General features: G+C 52.1%; 1 protein-coding gene across 2 annotated transcripts in view; it reads right to left on the bottom strand.

Annotated features, from left to right (window-relative positions):
* Limk1 (LIM domain kinase 1) overlaps nucleotides 1-12,109 on the bottom strand; it is a 33,909-nt gene that overhangs the window by 19,661 nt on the left and 2,139 nt on the right. Inside the window, exon 1 of one of the 2 annotated variants that reach the window (XM_006249185.5) lies at nucleotides 3,780-11,658. The exons of the other annotated variant lie outside the window; for it this stretch is intronic. Within the exon in view, the coding sequence (XP_006249247.1) occupies nucleotides 3,780-3,829 (50 nt within the window). The 5' untranslated portion in view covers nucleotides 3,830-11,658. Of the gene's footprint in view, nucleotides 1-3,779; nucleotides 11,659-12,109 lie in introns of those variants that run through there. 2 annotated transcript variants of the gene reach the window in all.

Below are 12,109 nucleotides of genomic sequence, written 5' to 3'. Positions count from 1 at the left end.
AAAGCAGTTGTACCTTGTGAACAGAGATAGCCTATATTGAAGTCCAGAGCTTAGACTGTGAGACCGGGCATAGCACTAGACCAACATCTGCTTTTTTGTTTGTTTGTTTGGTTGGTTTGTTTTTTTTTAATTACTAATGGCTGGGCACAGTGGAGCACACCTTTGACTTCAACACTCAGAGGCAGCCACGGGTGGAACTCTGGTCTACATAGCCTGTTTCTGGTTACTCAGAGTTACATGGTAGGATGCTACTCGCCTACAATATTACAGTGTGCGTGCAGGTGTGAGCCTCAGTGTACAGGGGAAGGCCACAGGATGACTGTGGGGAATCAGCTCTCTCCTTGGACTCTTACAGAAGTTCCGGGAACCGAACTCAGTTCGTCAGGCTTGCGTGGCAAGCCTCTTCACCAGCTGAGCCATCTTGCTTCGTCCCTTACAACCTTTTACTTTCTTAGGTTTTGGAGACATGGTCTCTCTCTCTCTCTAGCCCTGGCTGTCCCTGTTTATGTAGAGCATGTTGGCCTTGAACTCACAGAGGTCTGCCTGCTTCTTTCTCCTTAGTACTGGGAGTAAAGGTATCACTGTGCCCAGCTCCTTCTATAGCCGTACAACCATCCATTTCCGCTCTGCCACGGGAGGCTAAAGGAGCTGCCTACCTGCTAGTCTCAGAATGAGAGCAGCTTCTCATCTGGGCCCGTTTCCTCTCATGCAGAGAAGACGGCTCAGAGGGGAAGGTGACTTGCTCTTGGTCACCAGCCAAATGGAGGAACAGAGCCCAGGAACAGAGAGAGCATGAAGAAAACCACAGGCCTCCCGCTAATGGACCCGCTGGCTTTCTCCCGCACTCTCCTCCACAGCCCAGGGCTCGGATCACTCTTAGAGCAGGGGACCTGAATTGCCAGTACCTTCTGCTTTAGCACTTGGGAGGCAGAGGTAGGGGGACGCATGGGGATTCAAGACCAGCCTGCAGGCCAGTCAGGGCACTGAAGGAAAACACCAGCTCAAAACAAACACTCAAATAAAAAACCCAACAAGACAAAATCCCTCAGGGGAGACGAGCTATAAAGGCCCCAAGCTGCCCAGGTTCCCACCTACAAGCACAGGCCCTGTAGAGCTAACCTTGTCTCATGGAGCTAGGTAGGGATTGGGTTCAGGATGCGGAAGGGACACCGCCAATGAAGATGCAGGATGCTGTAGCTTTCCAAAGCTCAGCAGCCCTCAGGCCTTCGTAAGGACATCCAAGGATCATCTACCCCCTATCATTACATCCATATCCCTGTCTTCCCTCAGCCCAGGGGCAGCAAAGCCAGCAGTCCCTCTTAGCCTAAGAGAGAACCCAGGAGGCTGGGGTCCGGGCTGAAGGGCAGACGGAGAGGAATGGTGTCTTTGCCTTTAAAACAGGCGCCCAACTTCTGGTCCAAGCATCCCGGTGGATGGGGACTCTCCGGTGAGCCTGAGCTGGCTCTAGGGTTCTTTGTGCCTAGATATGCCTGAGTCACATGGGCCCAGGAGGAGCTGGACTGTCCTGTCCTGGGTACCAAGGCAGGAGAGATTAGGTGGGTGAGACTGTTCGTCCCCCCCACCCCCACCCCCCACTCCAGTGGCTTGCTAGAACTATAACTGAGAAGAAGACAGGAAGGACAGCTAGACACCGGCTGGCTGGCGGGACACTGTCTCTTTAAGAAGATCCTAGCTTGTTTCCCATTGTCTGGGTGTCCGGCCTGCAGGGAGGGGCTCAGGCCGGGGAGCACAAAATGTCAGAGTTCAGTTGAAACTGGGTGGAGTGGTGTTCCCAGGAAAGGGGCCTGATGAGGTGTCCCCCTGGGGGAGTCAGAGAACAGCAGAGGCGGGGACAGTGAGTGCAGGGCAGGAGGCATGACGTCATGCCTACTGTCCCAACTCCCCTGGCAACAGCCCAGGGCAGAGTAGGGGAGGGGCTTGGCACTGCTGGGAGGCTGCCGCAGGGGAAGGAGTGAACGTGGGACCCCGGTGTAGCCCTCTTAGGGGCTTTAAACCTGATAAAAGATGCCACAGATGGGGCCTCACAGTGCAAAGAGGCAGTGCAGACTCTGTTCTTTCAGGAAGGCCCGCAGTCCTACACCATCAGTGACTTGCTTCCGGTCCACGCCTGGGGCACAGGAGTGTCACAGGGGTCTGCCCATCACTCCCCTGTGTCATGCTGCAGGAAGCGGGGCTGCTGCATGCCTGTTCCCCTTATGGGTGTGGACTTAGGAGCAGCCACATCCCACCCTGGATGAGAAAGCTCTTAAGTTCATCTAGTAGGAAACTCCCTGGCTCCACCTCCACCCACTCATTCATCACTCCTGCTGGGGAGCGAGCTGAGCCCAGCTGCAGCCACTGCAGCAGAACAACCTGACCATGAGCTCTGCTCAGCACATCCCCTACCAGGTCACTACTTCCTTGAAGCTTCTCCCAGCCGGCACTGCAGAGCAGCAGCACACACGATCTGCAAACACAGCCAGCTGGAGGGGTCTGATCCCACCGGGCACCCTTAGTACTGCTTAGGCCCTCTCTGCTGTCTGTGACTCTGTCCCCTCCCCCGCCCCTTCACTCTCGGTTGACACAGGGTCTCACAGAGCAAAGGCTGGCCTTCTTGAACTCGATATATAGCAGAAGATGACCCTGAACTCCTCAATGGTACTTCCACTGCGAGTGCTGTGTCTTCTAGCTCAGTTTATACACTGCTGGCGATGGAACCCAAGGACTCATGCACACTAGGCAAGCACTCTGACTGAACTACCTCCCCAGATCAACCTTGAGCTTCCCGTCCTCCTGCCTCTACCTCTCCAGTGCTGGGATGACAGGTGCTTGGTTAGATCCCACCCTGGGAGAGAAAGCTCTTAAGTTCATCTAGTAGGAAACTCCCTAAGCTAAGGCTTCATTCGGGCTCAGGTTGTGTGTGGGGTCATGACAGGGGGTGGTGGCTGGCCCTGGGCTTCAAAAGACCTTTGCTGATGGAAGGCACAAGGGAACTTCAGACCTTGCCCAGCCCCTCAATCCTCAGTCCACATCCAGACAGGAGCCAGAGAAGGGAGGAGAGCAAACACCCGGCTTGGTTCTCTACAAAGCGCGTTGAGATGCGCTGGGCTTGTGGCTCAGTTGATAGAGTCCCTGCCTCACATCGGAAAGCCCTGGTTCCTACTCCCGGCCACAGTGGAGGTGGTGGTGCCTGCCTGTAATCACAGGACTTGGGAGGTGGAGGCAGGAGAATCAGGAGTTTGAGGTCATTCTGGGCTACCTAGCCAGTATGACGTCAGCCTTGCATATATGAGATCCTATCTCAAAAAGAGTCCTCCATATCAAGAGAGGTAGGTACGTCAGGTAGATGGGGCCTAGAGCTGGTGCCAGAGCCAGCTAGGTAAAATTTCTGAGGAGACTGTCCCATGGTTTTCTCTAGCAGAGCCAGGCTGGGGCAGGACAGGAGAGGATCCTGGGGAGGACGGGACAGATGAGGGGCTCTATGGCAAGGGACACTGTGTCACAGTGACAGGTATAAGGGTCCTCCCTCCTCATTCTACGACACCCGGGGGGGGGGGGAGACTGAGCAGTTGGGGCGTGGGGGACAGCGTCACTAGGAGAAGATACCAGAGGGTCCAACAGCTCAGTAGCAGCCTGCTCTCCTCATGGCCGGCAGATTTCACTAAAGAGTTTCAGTTCTGCCCCACAGCAATCCCCAGATAGGTCTGCTCTTTAGTTTCCCCCAACCTCCAGCCCCAGTCTCTTAGCCCAGGACAGGTAGGGAGGCGCTTTCTACTCACTTAGCCCCACGGAGGCAGCGGGTCCTTCTCAGGGCCAAAGCTGGCTGCATTCTCTGCAGCTATGTCTGGAGATTCTGGAGGCCTGTAGGAGCCCATGGGTGGCCTGGCCAAGGCTTCCCCATCCTACTGTGGGGGCTCAGGATTGGAGGTTGCAGGGGGTAGGGCCTGTGTGGCCACACCACGGGGAGGAGGCAGAAGTGCGGCTGAGGAAGGCCTCTTTCTCAAATTGTGACAGGAAGCAGCCAGTGTCTTTGGCTTGGGCTTTGGTCACAGAAGAGGGAGAGAGATCTCTACTCAGGCAGAGGTCAGCAAGGAGTGGTCCTTGCTCTGACTGAAGGTAGAGAGGTAGGCAGGAAAGGATCTAAGCCCTGACTATAGGTAGGAAGTCGGGAAACGCGGGATCTAGGTTAGGACTACAGTGGAGAAGTGTTGAAGGAGTGGTTAAACTATGACTCCAGGTAAAAGGCAGGGAGAAAGGATCTGGGCTGTGACCCTAGAAGAGAGAGCTAGGCTCAGACAATGAAAGGAGGTGGAAAGGGAGGGAACTAGGCTTTGACTCTGTGGCGAGGCAGCAGGGAAGGTATGAGGGGCTCTGACTGTGCACAGGAAGAAGGGATGTAGGCGAGCACAATTAGGGAGGTGAAGGATCTAGGCTCTACCCCACTTCTCTACTCCTAGCCACTGGATCTGGAGAAAGTCCCCAGTATCCCATGTGCTCCTTAGCCTCTTCCTGGACAAAAGCACTGAGTGCTTGGGCCTCTCTAGGGACAAGGACAGGCCCCAGAGCAGCTGTCTCTTCCGGTGCCATCCCCAAGGGAACAGAGGCCAACTTCCCGTGGTCAGCTCAGCCTCCTTACACGGGAGGTTCCTTGAATGGGAGCTTTCTCCCAGCTGAGGCTCCCCATCAGGCTACAGCCCATTCACCATTCCTGGCTCAGGGCTACCCCACCCAGCCTCTAGGGAGATTACCCAGGCTACCAGAGCTCTAGGAATTGTGCACCAACAAAGGCTCCTGGGAAAAGGACCCTGCAGGCATGGCACAGCACACAGAGGCTGGGCCCAGGAAACTCTGGACCACTGGCCTGGCTCTGATCTTCTGGGGGTGGGGTGGGGGGAGCAGAGCCACCAGGAAATGTGGCAGTGGGGCACAGACAGGGTCCTCTGTGATGATGAAGCCCAGTGCCTTTGTACTGTCAACAGAGCCTCTCCAGCTAACATGCGTCCTGGGACACCTGTCACTGTATCTATGGTCTTCCCTGTTATGTCAGCTTAGGATTTCCTCCAGACCAGGGGCAGAGACACTGCAGTGGGACTCAGAGCCTGGATCAGAGGACTCAGAAAAAAATGCACAGCCACGGGAACCTTCTGCAGGTTCTTCCAGGTCCCCAGGCCAGCGCTTCTCAGCCTTCCTGCGGCCTTTTTAGTACAGTTCCTCATGTTGGGCTGACTCTCAACCATAAAATCGTTACCGGCGCTACATCGGAACTGTAATTTTGCTGTTGTCCATCGTAACATAAATATTTGGTACGCAGGATATCTGATATGTGACTTCCAAAAGGGTTATGACCCGCACACAGGTGGCGTACCTCTGCCCTAGATAGACACTGATGTAGCCGGAAGGCTGGGACATAGTACACTGACAGGGCTTTTGCCTGGTACTCACAAGGCCCTGGGTTCAATGCCCAGTACTCACTGCTGCCTCCCTTCTCCAAGGTTGGTGAGAAGGCGCAGCAGGGAAAGATGCCCAAGAACAAGCATAACGACCTGAATTTGGTCCTTGGGTCCCACCCACATGGGGGAAGGACAGAATAAAAAACTCTCAGTTGTCCACTAATCTCCACACATACATAATAAATAAAAATGTAAACAAATAAAAAAAAGTTTCCCGTTAACGCTAGAGAAAGAACAGGCCAGGCAAGTGGGCTACTACTGAGTGACAGCCCTAGAGCCCCCAACTCCCTTGCACATAAACATTAGTGCTTGGACATTAGCAGAGTGCTTGCCTAGCAAGCCCAAGGCTCTGGATTTGGTCCCTAGCACCATGAGGAACAAAAGCCCACAAGGCGGGATGATTCTCTGCCAGCCCCGTGTGTCGGTCCCGCAGCGCGGTTTGCTGATTCCTGGGACATATCCACCACACCCCGCCTCAGTGCCTCTGAACATCATGAGTTCCTCCCTCGCTTCCTTCCACTCTGTGCCGATCTTGGAATGCTATCTCTGGTCTCTTCTCTGGTGTGCTTTCCTGCTAGAAGGCAGGAGCCTGTATCTGGGAGGGGCAGGACAGAGTCGTGAGCACACACTGGTTACATAGTGCAGGCTCTGCAGTCAGGCTACGTGGAGTCCTGGGACACGTAGATGACCTCTGCGTCTGTTTCCTCATAAGTCAAACTGCTTCAATACGCAGCACTCTGGCTCGCAGGTTGTCCTGAGGGGGCCTGGATAGGACAGGGGCTTGGGAAGAGCTGACTCAGGATCCCCAGGGTGTTCCACAGGGAAGTGCACATGGTAAGGCATGGAAGGCAGGGCATGTGACAACTCATGATGTCACCTCCCCGACCTGGTGGCGGAGAAGCAGGCTGTCCAGTCTTGTCACACACATCCCTCCGGTCTAAGTAGCTTTAAAGAGGACAAAGGAACAAAGGTCCCAATGTCACTAAGAGGTTCAAGTCATTGGAAGATGGCCTCAGATGTCCTCCGGAGTGGAGTTAGGCTTACTGCCTGTCTGCCACATGCCCTGGACAGCTGTGATCTTCCTCTGAGCTGTCTTCCTGTTGTGGGCCAGGATAGGGGAGGTAGGGATGTAGGCTCTGACTGCAGGTGAGGAAGGAGGGACCTGGGCTCTGACTCTGATATGGGAGCAGGAGGTCTCACTGCCCTTCCCCATTGAGGCTCTTGTGTCCCTCCACCTCAGAGAGAGTTGAACATATTCTCTCTTTGCAGCCCCAAGCTGGGTCTTAACCTTCTCTAGGTAGCACGGAGTGGGCCATTCAAAGCCAGGGCCCCTGCAATCTGCCCCTTGCCTCTATTTTGGAATACAACATAGGGGGCTACCCTCGGGGGTCTCTCGTGCCTTCCTTCCTTGCTAGTCACAGGGTCACCTAAAGAGAATTTCCTGATTCCTTTTGGCCCCGTTTCAAATCTAACTGCTACTCAAGTGACAGGCGTAACTAACCTGCCCCCAAAACTACTGACAATGGACACCCTCTCCCTAGTACGGACCTGCTGCTCATCAGAGGCCATTCAACTGTGCAATATAGTGTGCAAGAGATGGTCAGATCCCACCTCAGGCAGTGACAACCTTCGCTGAAGAGCTGGCTGTGGCTGAATCTCTATTTCTCACACGAAATTAGGCAAATACCGTATGCTGGAGGACGGTTATGCTAGGCTGGATTAATACTAAAGAATGCTTGAGGACTGGAGAGATGGCTCAATGGGTAAGATCTTGCTTTGCCAAGCATGAGGACCTGAGTTCAAATCCCCAGCACCCATGTGAGACTAGGAAAAATGGTGCTTATCCGTAGCCCAGTCCTGAGGGGTGGGCATGGGAGGACCTTAGGGGTTCACTGGCTGGCCCTAGATGCAATGTTAAGCTCTGGATTCAGAGAAAGACTTGGGCTCTAAAGATAAGCTGGAGGGCTGGAAAGATGGATCAGGGTATAAAGGCAACTGCCACCAAGCCTGGTAACCTGAGTTCGATTCCCAATACTTACAATGGCGGGAAGAGAGAACTCATCTCCACAAGCTAACCTCTGGTAACAAGTTATTCACATGTATAGCAAGGTGCATGTACATGCAGACAGGTGCGCGCGCGCGCGCACACACACACACACACACACACACAGAGAAAGAGAAAGAGAGAGAGAGAGAGAGAGAGAGAGAGAGAGAGAGACAGAGACAGAGAGAGACAGAGAGAGAGAGAGAGAATGCTTGCAGCTGGGTGTCCTAGTATACCCCTATAACCCTAGCACTGGGCATGAAAAACCAAATTTGGGCCAGGTCTAGGCTACATACCAAGACTCTCATCTCAGAAATCCAAAAGCTGGGGATGGAGCTTGGTGCTATATTTGTCTAGCTTGTGCTAAGGCTCTGGGATCAGGTCGAAAGCACTGGAGAGGAAGGAAGGAAGGGAAGGGAGATGGTAAGGAGGGAGGGAGGGGAGAAGGAGGGAAGGAAGCTGGGGAGAGCGCATGCTTGATAGTGGGGGGATCCGATCTACTACTACAAATACAGCTTCAGATGTTTGAGAACACAAGGGCTTTGTGTGACTTTGGATTATGGAATATTTGCCTATGTACAATGTGGGATCTTGGGAATGGGACCCAAGTCTAAATAAACAGTCGATTAATTTATGCTTCAGATAGGACTTACCCACATATCCAGAGACATTTTCTTTTACAATTTTGAGAACATTTTACATGTACAGGTATTTTGCATGTATACATATTTGTGCAACAATGTGTGCTTAGTGCCCACAGAGGCCGGAAGAGGCTATCTGTAAAAGGGTGTCAGGTCCTCCGGAACTGGAGTTATAGATGGTTGTGAACTACCACATAGGCACTGGGAATTGAACCTATGGCCTCTCTGGAAGAGCAGCTAGTGTTGTAACTGAGTCATCTCGCCAGTTTCCTCGAAAGAAATTTTTTTTTAAAGATTTATTTTATTCAAATGAGTACACTGTAGCTGTCTTCAGACACACCAGAAGAGGGAGGGCATCAGATCCCATTACAGATGGTTGTGAGCCACCATGTGGTTGCTGGGAATTGAATTCAGGATCTCTGGAAGAGCAGTCAGTGCTCTTAACCACTGAGCCATCTCTCTAGCCCAAGAAATTTTATGTAATGATTTTTTTTCCTGGAGCTGGGGACCGAACCCAGGGCCTTGCGCTTGCTAGGCAAGTGCTCTACCACTGAGCTAAATCCCCAACCCCTTGTAATGATCTTTTTTAGAGACTTATTTTTCAGTGTTCACACGTGAGTGTAGTACATGCAGAGGCCACAAGAGGGCAGTGGATTCCCTGGAGCTGGAATTACAGGTAGGTAGGTGGCTGTGAGCTACCCCAACACCCTAACACCGGTGCAGGGGAGATCACACTCTGGTCCTCTGCAAAGGCAACAAACACTCTTAACTGCCAAGCCATTTCCAGCCTGACCCGCAATATCTGAAAGTGTACCTGTGCTTTGACTGTGACTTGTCATAATCGGTCCAGCTTGGAACTTTCTATTGGTGGCATCGTTTTGATATTTACATTTTGGGGATGTTGTGAAAATTTTGAGACAGTGTCTTGTATAGCCTAGGTTGGTCTTGAACTCCCTATGTAGCTCAAGACGACCTTGAACTCCTGAGTCTCCTCTGATTCCACCTCGAGAGTTCTGGAACTATAAGCATGCAATCACACCTGTCTTACACTGTGTTGAGATTGAACCCAGAGCTTTGTGCATGCTAAGCAAACACTCTACCAACTGACCTTCAGCTGCAGCCCTGATTTGGGGGTATTAGGAATTAAGGATGTGCAATTTGTGCTTTTCAAAGATCACCCCCCCCCCCATCATGTGCTCATGGTTGTATGTACATATGAGAAGGCCCTACGTCAAGCTTCTCTAACAGCCAGCCACTATGTTATCAGAGTCAGGATCTACCAGTGAGGCCTGGGTCTGGCTGGCTGCTAAGCTGGCTGACCAGGGAACCCCAAGGATTGGTGTGTCTCCACTTGTTGTGTAAGAGTTCCCTCAGAGAGTGAAAAAAAAAAAATCCATCCTACAGGGAGCTCCTGAAGCAGAAAGGTAAACAACTCAAAATAGCTTCAGGAAGTCCCTGAAACCGACTGGATTCAGTAGGTCCCTCTCAGTCAAAGGAAGCAATAAAAGCCAAGAGTCTTTCTCTGGAGGGCAGCAGGGCTAAGCTGTAAAGAGAGCTTTTAGATCAGACCAGTCGCCTGGAGGAAGCAGAAGCCAGCCAAGCTGCCAGGAAGAAGTTAAGACCAATTACCTCAGGGAAAGGCCACTCTAATGTGATGAGGCTGCCTGCAGGCTGGGCAGTGTGTTCCAGGTTCCCAGCTTTGTGAGCTGTCACGCACGCTGGGCTTTGGTGATGCAGCTGTCTTTAAGTCACTACTATAAGTAACCCCTTACCAAGATTCCTGGAAGTAACCCCTATAAAACTCATTGATTCAAAAAGTTGGACTTTGGTGGTACTTGCCTCTGTCTGTAATGAATTCCCTATCTGTGGTGCATAGACACCAGGATAGGTTTTGTCACATGCCACCATGTCCCCAGTGCTGGGATTATAGACACACATTGCTACACTCGTAGGTTCCGGGGGTCGAACTCAGGTCCTGAGGCAAATACTTTTACCAGCTGAGTTGACTCCCCAACCCCATGTAACCCCTTCCGTATCACAGAGCCTCCTTCCTCAGTCACAATCCTAAATCAGGCTAATGAGTCAGACCCCTGAATTACTATGACAGTCTCGTCCTGCCAAGTTGTGCCATCTGCCCACTGAGATGACAATCTTCAACAAACAGCACGCTCCCCAGCTGTCTGCGCCTCTCTATTGTCTCCAGAACGGCCTAATCCTGGCATGCAATGCCCACGACCAACTCCCTGTGAAGTTGGGTCTCCTAACTGCGTTATCCATTGGCTTACCGTGTCTCATCACCACCAGTCCCCACAGCCTCGACTCTCTGGGTCAAGAATGGCCCTCTGTGGGTCAAGATCCCTTCATGGGCCTCTCTGACTTTCCTCTGAGCGTATGCTTTGAGTCCCAAAATGTGCTATCTGTTTCTCTTCTGGCCTCAGAGTGGGCACTGTGTATTCTTTCTCCTTCCTGGTCATGTGACTTCAGGCGGAAGAATGACCCTCTCTGTGCCCCAATTTGTCCTTGGGAGACACATACAACTAACTGCCAATGACATAAAATGTTCAGATCCTCTTAAGTATTAGAAAAGGATGCCTCAGACAGGGGCCATGTAGCTCAGGGTAGCTTTGAACTTGTGACATATCACAAGGTTGCTTTGTGGACCTTGTGGGTGCCAACTGTTTTACTAAGTCTCTGACCATAGTCTTGGTCTGTGTGAATCTGGAGGTCAGGGCTATTTTCATTGGCTGACACGTCTTTAGGGGCAACTATGGCCTAGGGACAGGGGCTAGGATTCCCTTCGGACCTGATGTGCCTTTCCCTCCCTACCATGGATTCCTTGTGGCGATTCCACCAGCCTCCAACTGAAAAACAGAATCACTTCTGAGGGCTAGGGAGATGGCTGGACTGGTGGGGAAGTTTGTCATACAAGCATGAGAACTAAAGCCCATATTCCCCAGAATCCATAAAAAAAAAAAAAAAAAGCCAGATACACCAGTGTGCATCTGTAACTGTAGCTCTGAGGTTGGAGGGGGCAGCGAGGAGACGGGAAGATCCCTGATCTCACTACTTAGGCAAATCAGTGAACTCCAGGTTCGGCGGGAGACTCTGACTCCAAAAATACAGTGGAGGGCACTTGAGGAAGCTACCTGCTGTCTACCTCTGTCTCCCCATACACGTATGTGCACCCCACACATGCACATATACACAATTACACCTGAACATGTGTGGACTCTTTTATAATCCCAGAGTGTGACTATTAACACGGTACATCATGTTACCTTAAATATAAGTTCTCTAAGGAAGATTTTTGTTTGCTTCTTTGAGAAGGAGTCACATGTAGCCCAGGCTATCCCTGAACTCATTACTCAGCTGAGGAAGACCTTAAGACTTCCGATCTTCCTGCTTCCATCTCCTGAGTGCTGGGCTTACAGACATGTGTCACATGTCTGGTTCGTGTGGTGCTGGGGAATCGAACCTAGGACCTCATGAATACTAGATAAGCCCTCTTCCGACAGACAGTCTGGTCCCTAAGTGGGACTGAAAGTCTGCTACACAAGCTGAGACATGATGGCACACACCTGCAGTCTTAGCCCCTGCGTAGGCTGAGGCAGGTGAAATGGAGCTCAGCTGTTTCAGGCCAGGCTTGCGCTACAAGACCCTGTTTCAAGAACATATATAGGAGAGTGGGGTGAAAGGTGGGTGCTCGCTGGAGAAGCCTGGCAACTTGAGTTTGACCCCTCGACTCTGTATGACCAGCCAGAAGTACTGGGAAGCGTCCATCATCTTCCAACTTCCAGAAGGGAGGAGGAGATGAGAGAATCCGCCTCAGCCGGAAGCTCCCAGACCGGCTGGTCCGAATTAGCAGCACAGCAGCAGAGAATACACAGAAAGCCTCAAGGTGGAGGGAAAGAACCAGCTCCCAATATCTGTCCTCTGACCTCCACACGTGCGACCTCCACATGTGCTCATGAAAT

The sequence above is a fragment of the Rattus norvegicus genome, chromosome 12 (genome assembly GCF_036323735.1).
Source record: "Rattus norvegicus strain BN/NHsdMcwi chromosome 12, GRCr8, whole genome shotgun sequence".
NCBI classification, from domain to species: Eukaryota; Metazoa; Chordata; class Mammalia; order Rodentia; family Muridae; genus Rattus; species Rattus norvegicus.
The sequence above is the reverse complement of the archived record's forward strand: the minus strand, read 5'-3'. Positions and strand labels throughout refer to the sequence as shown.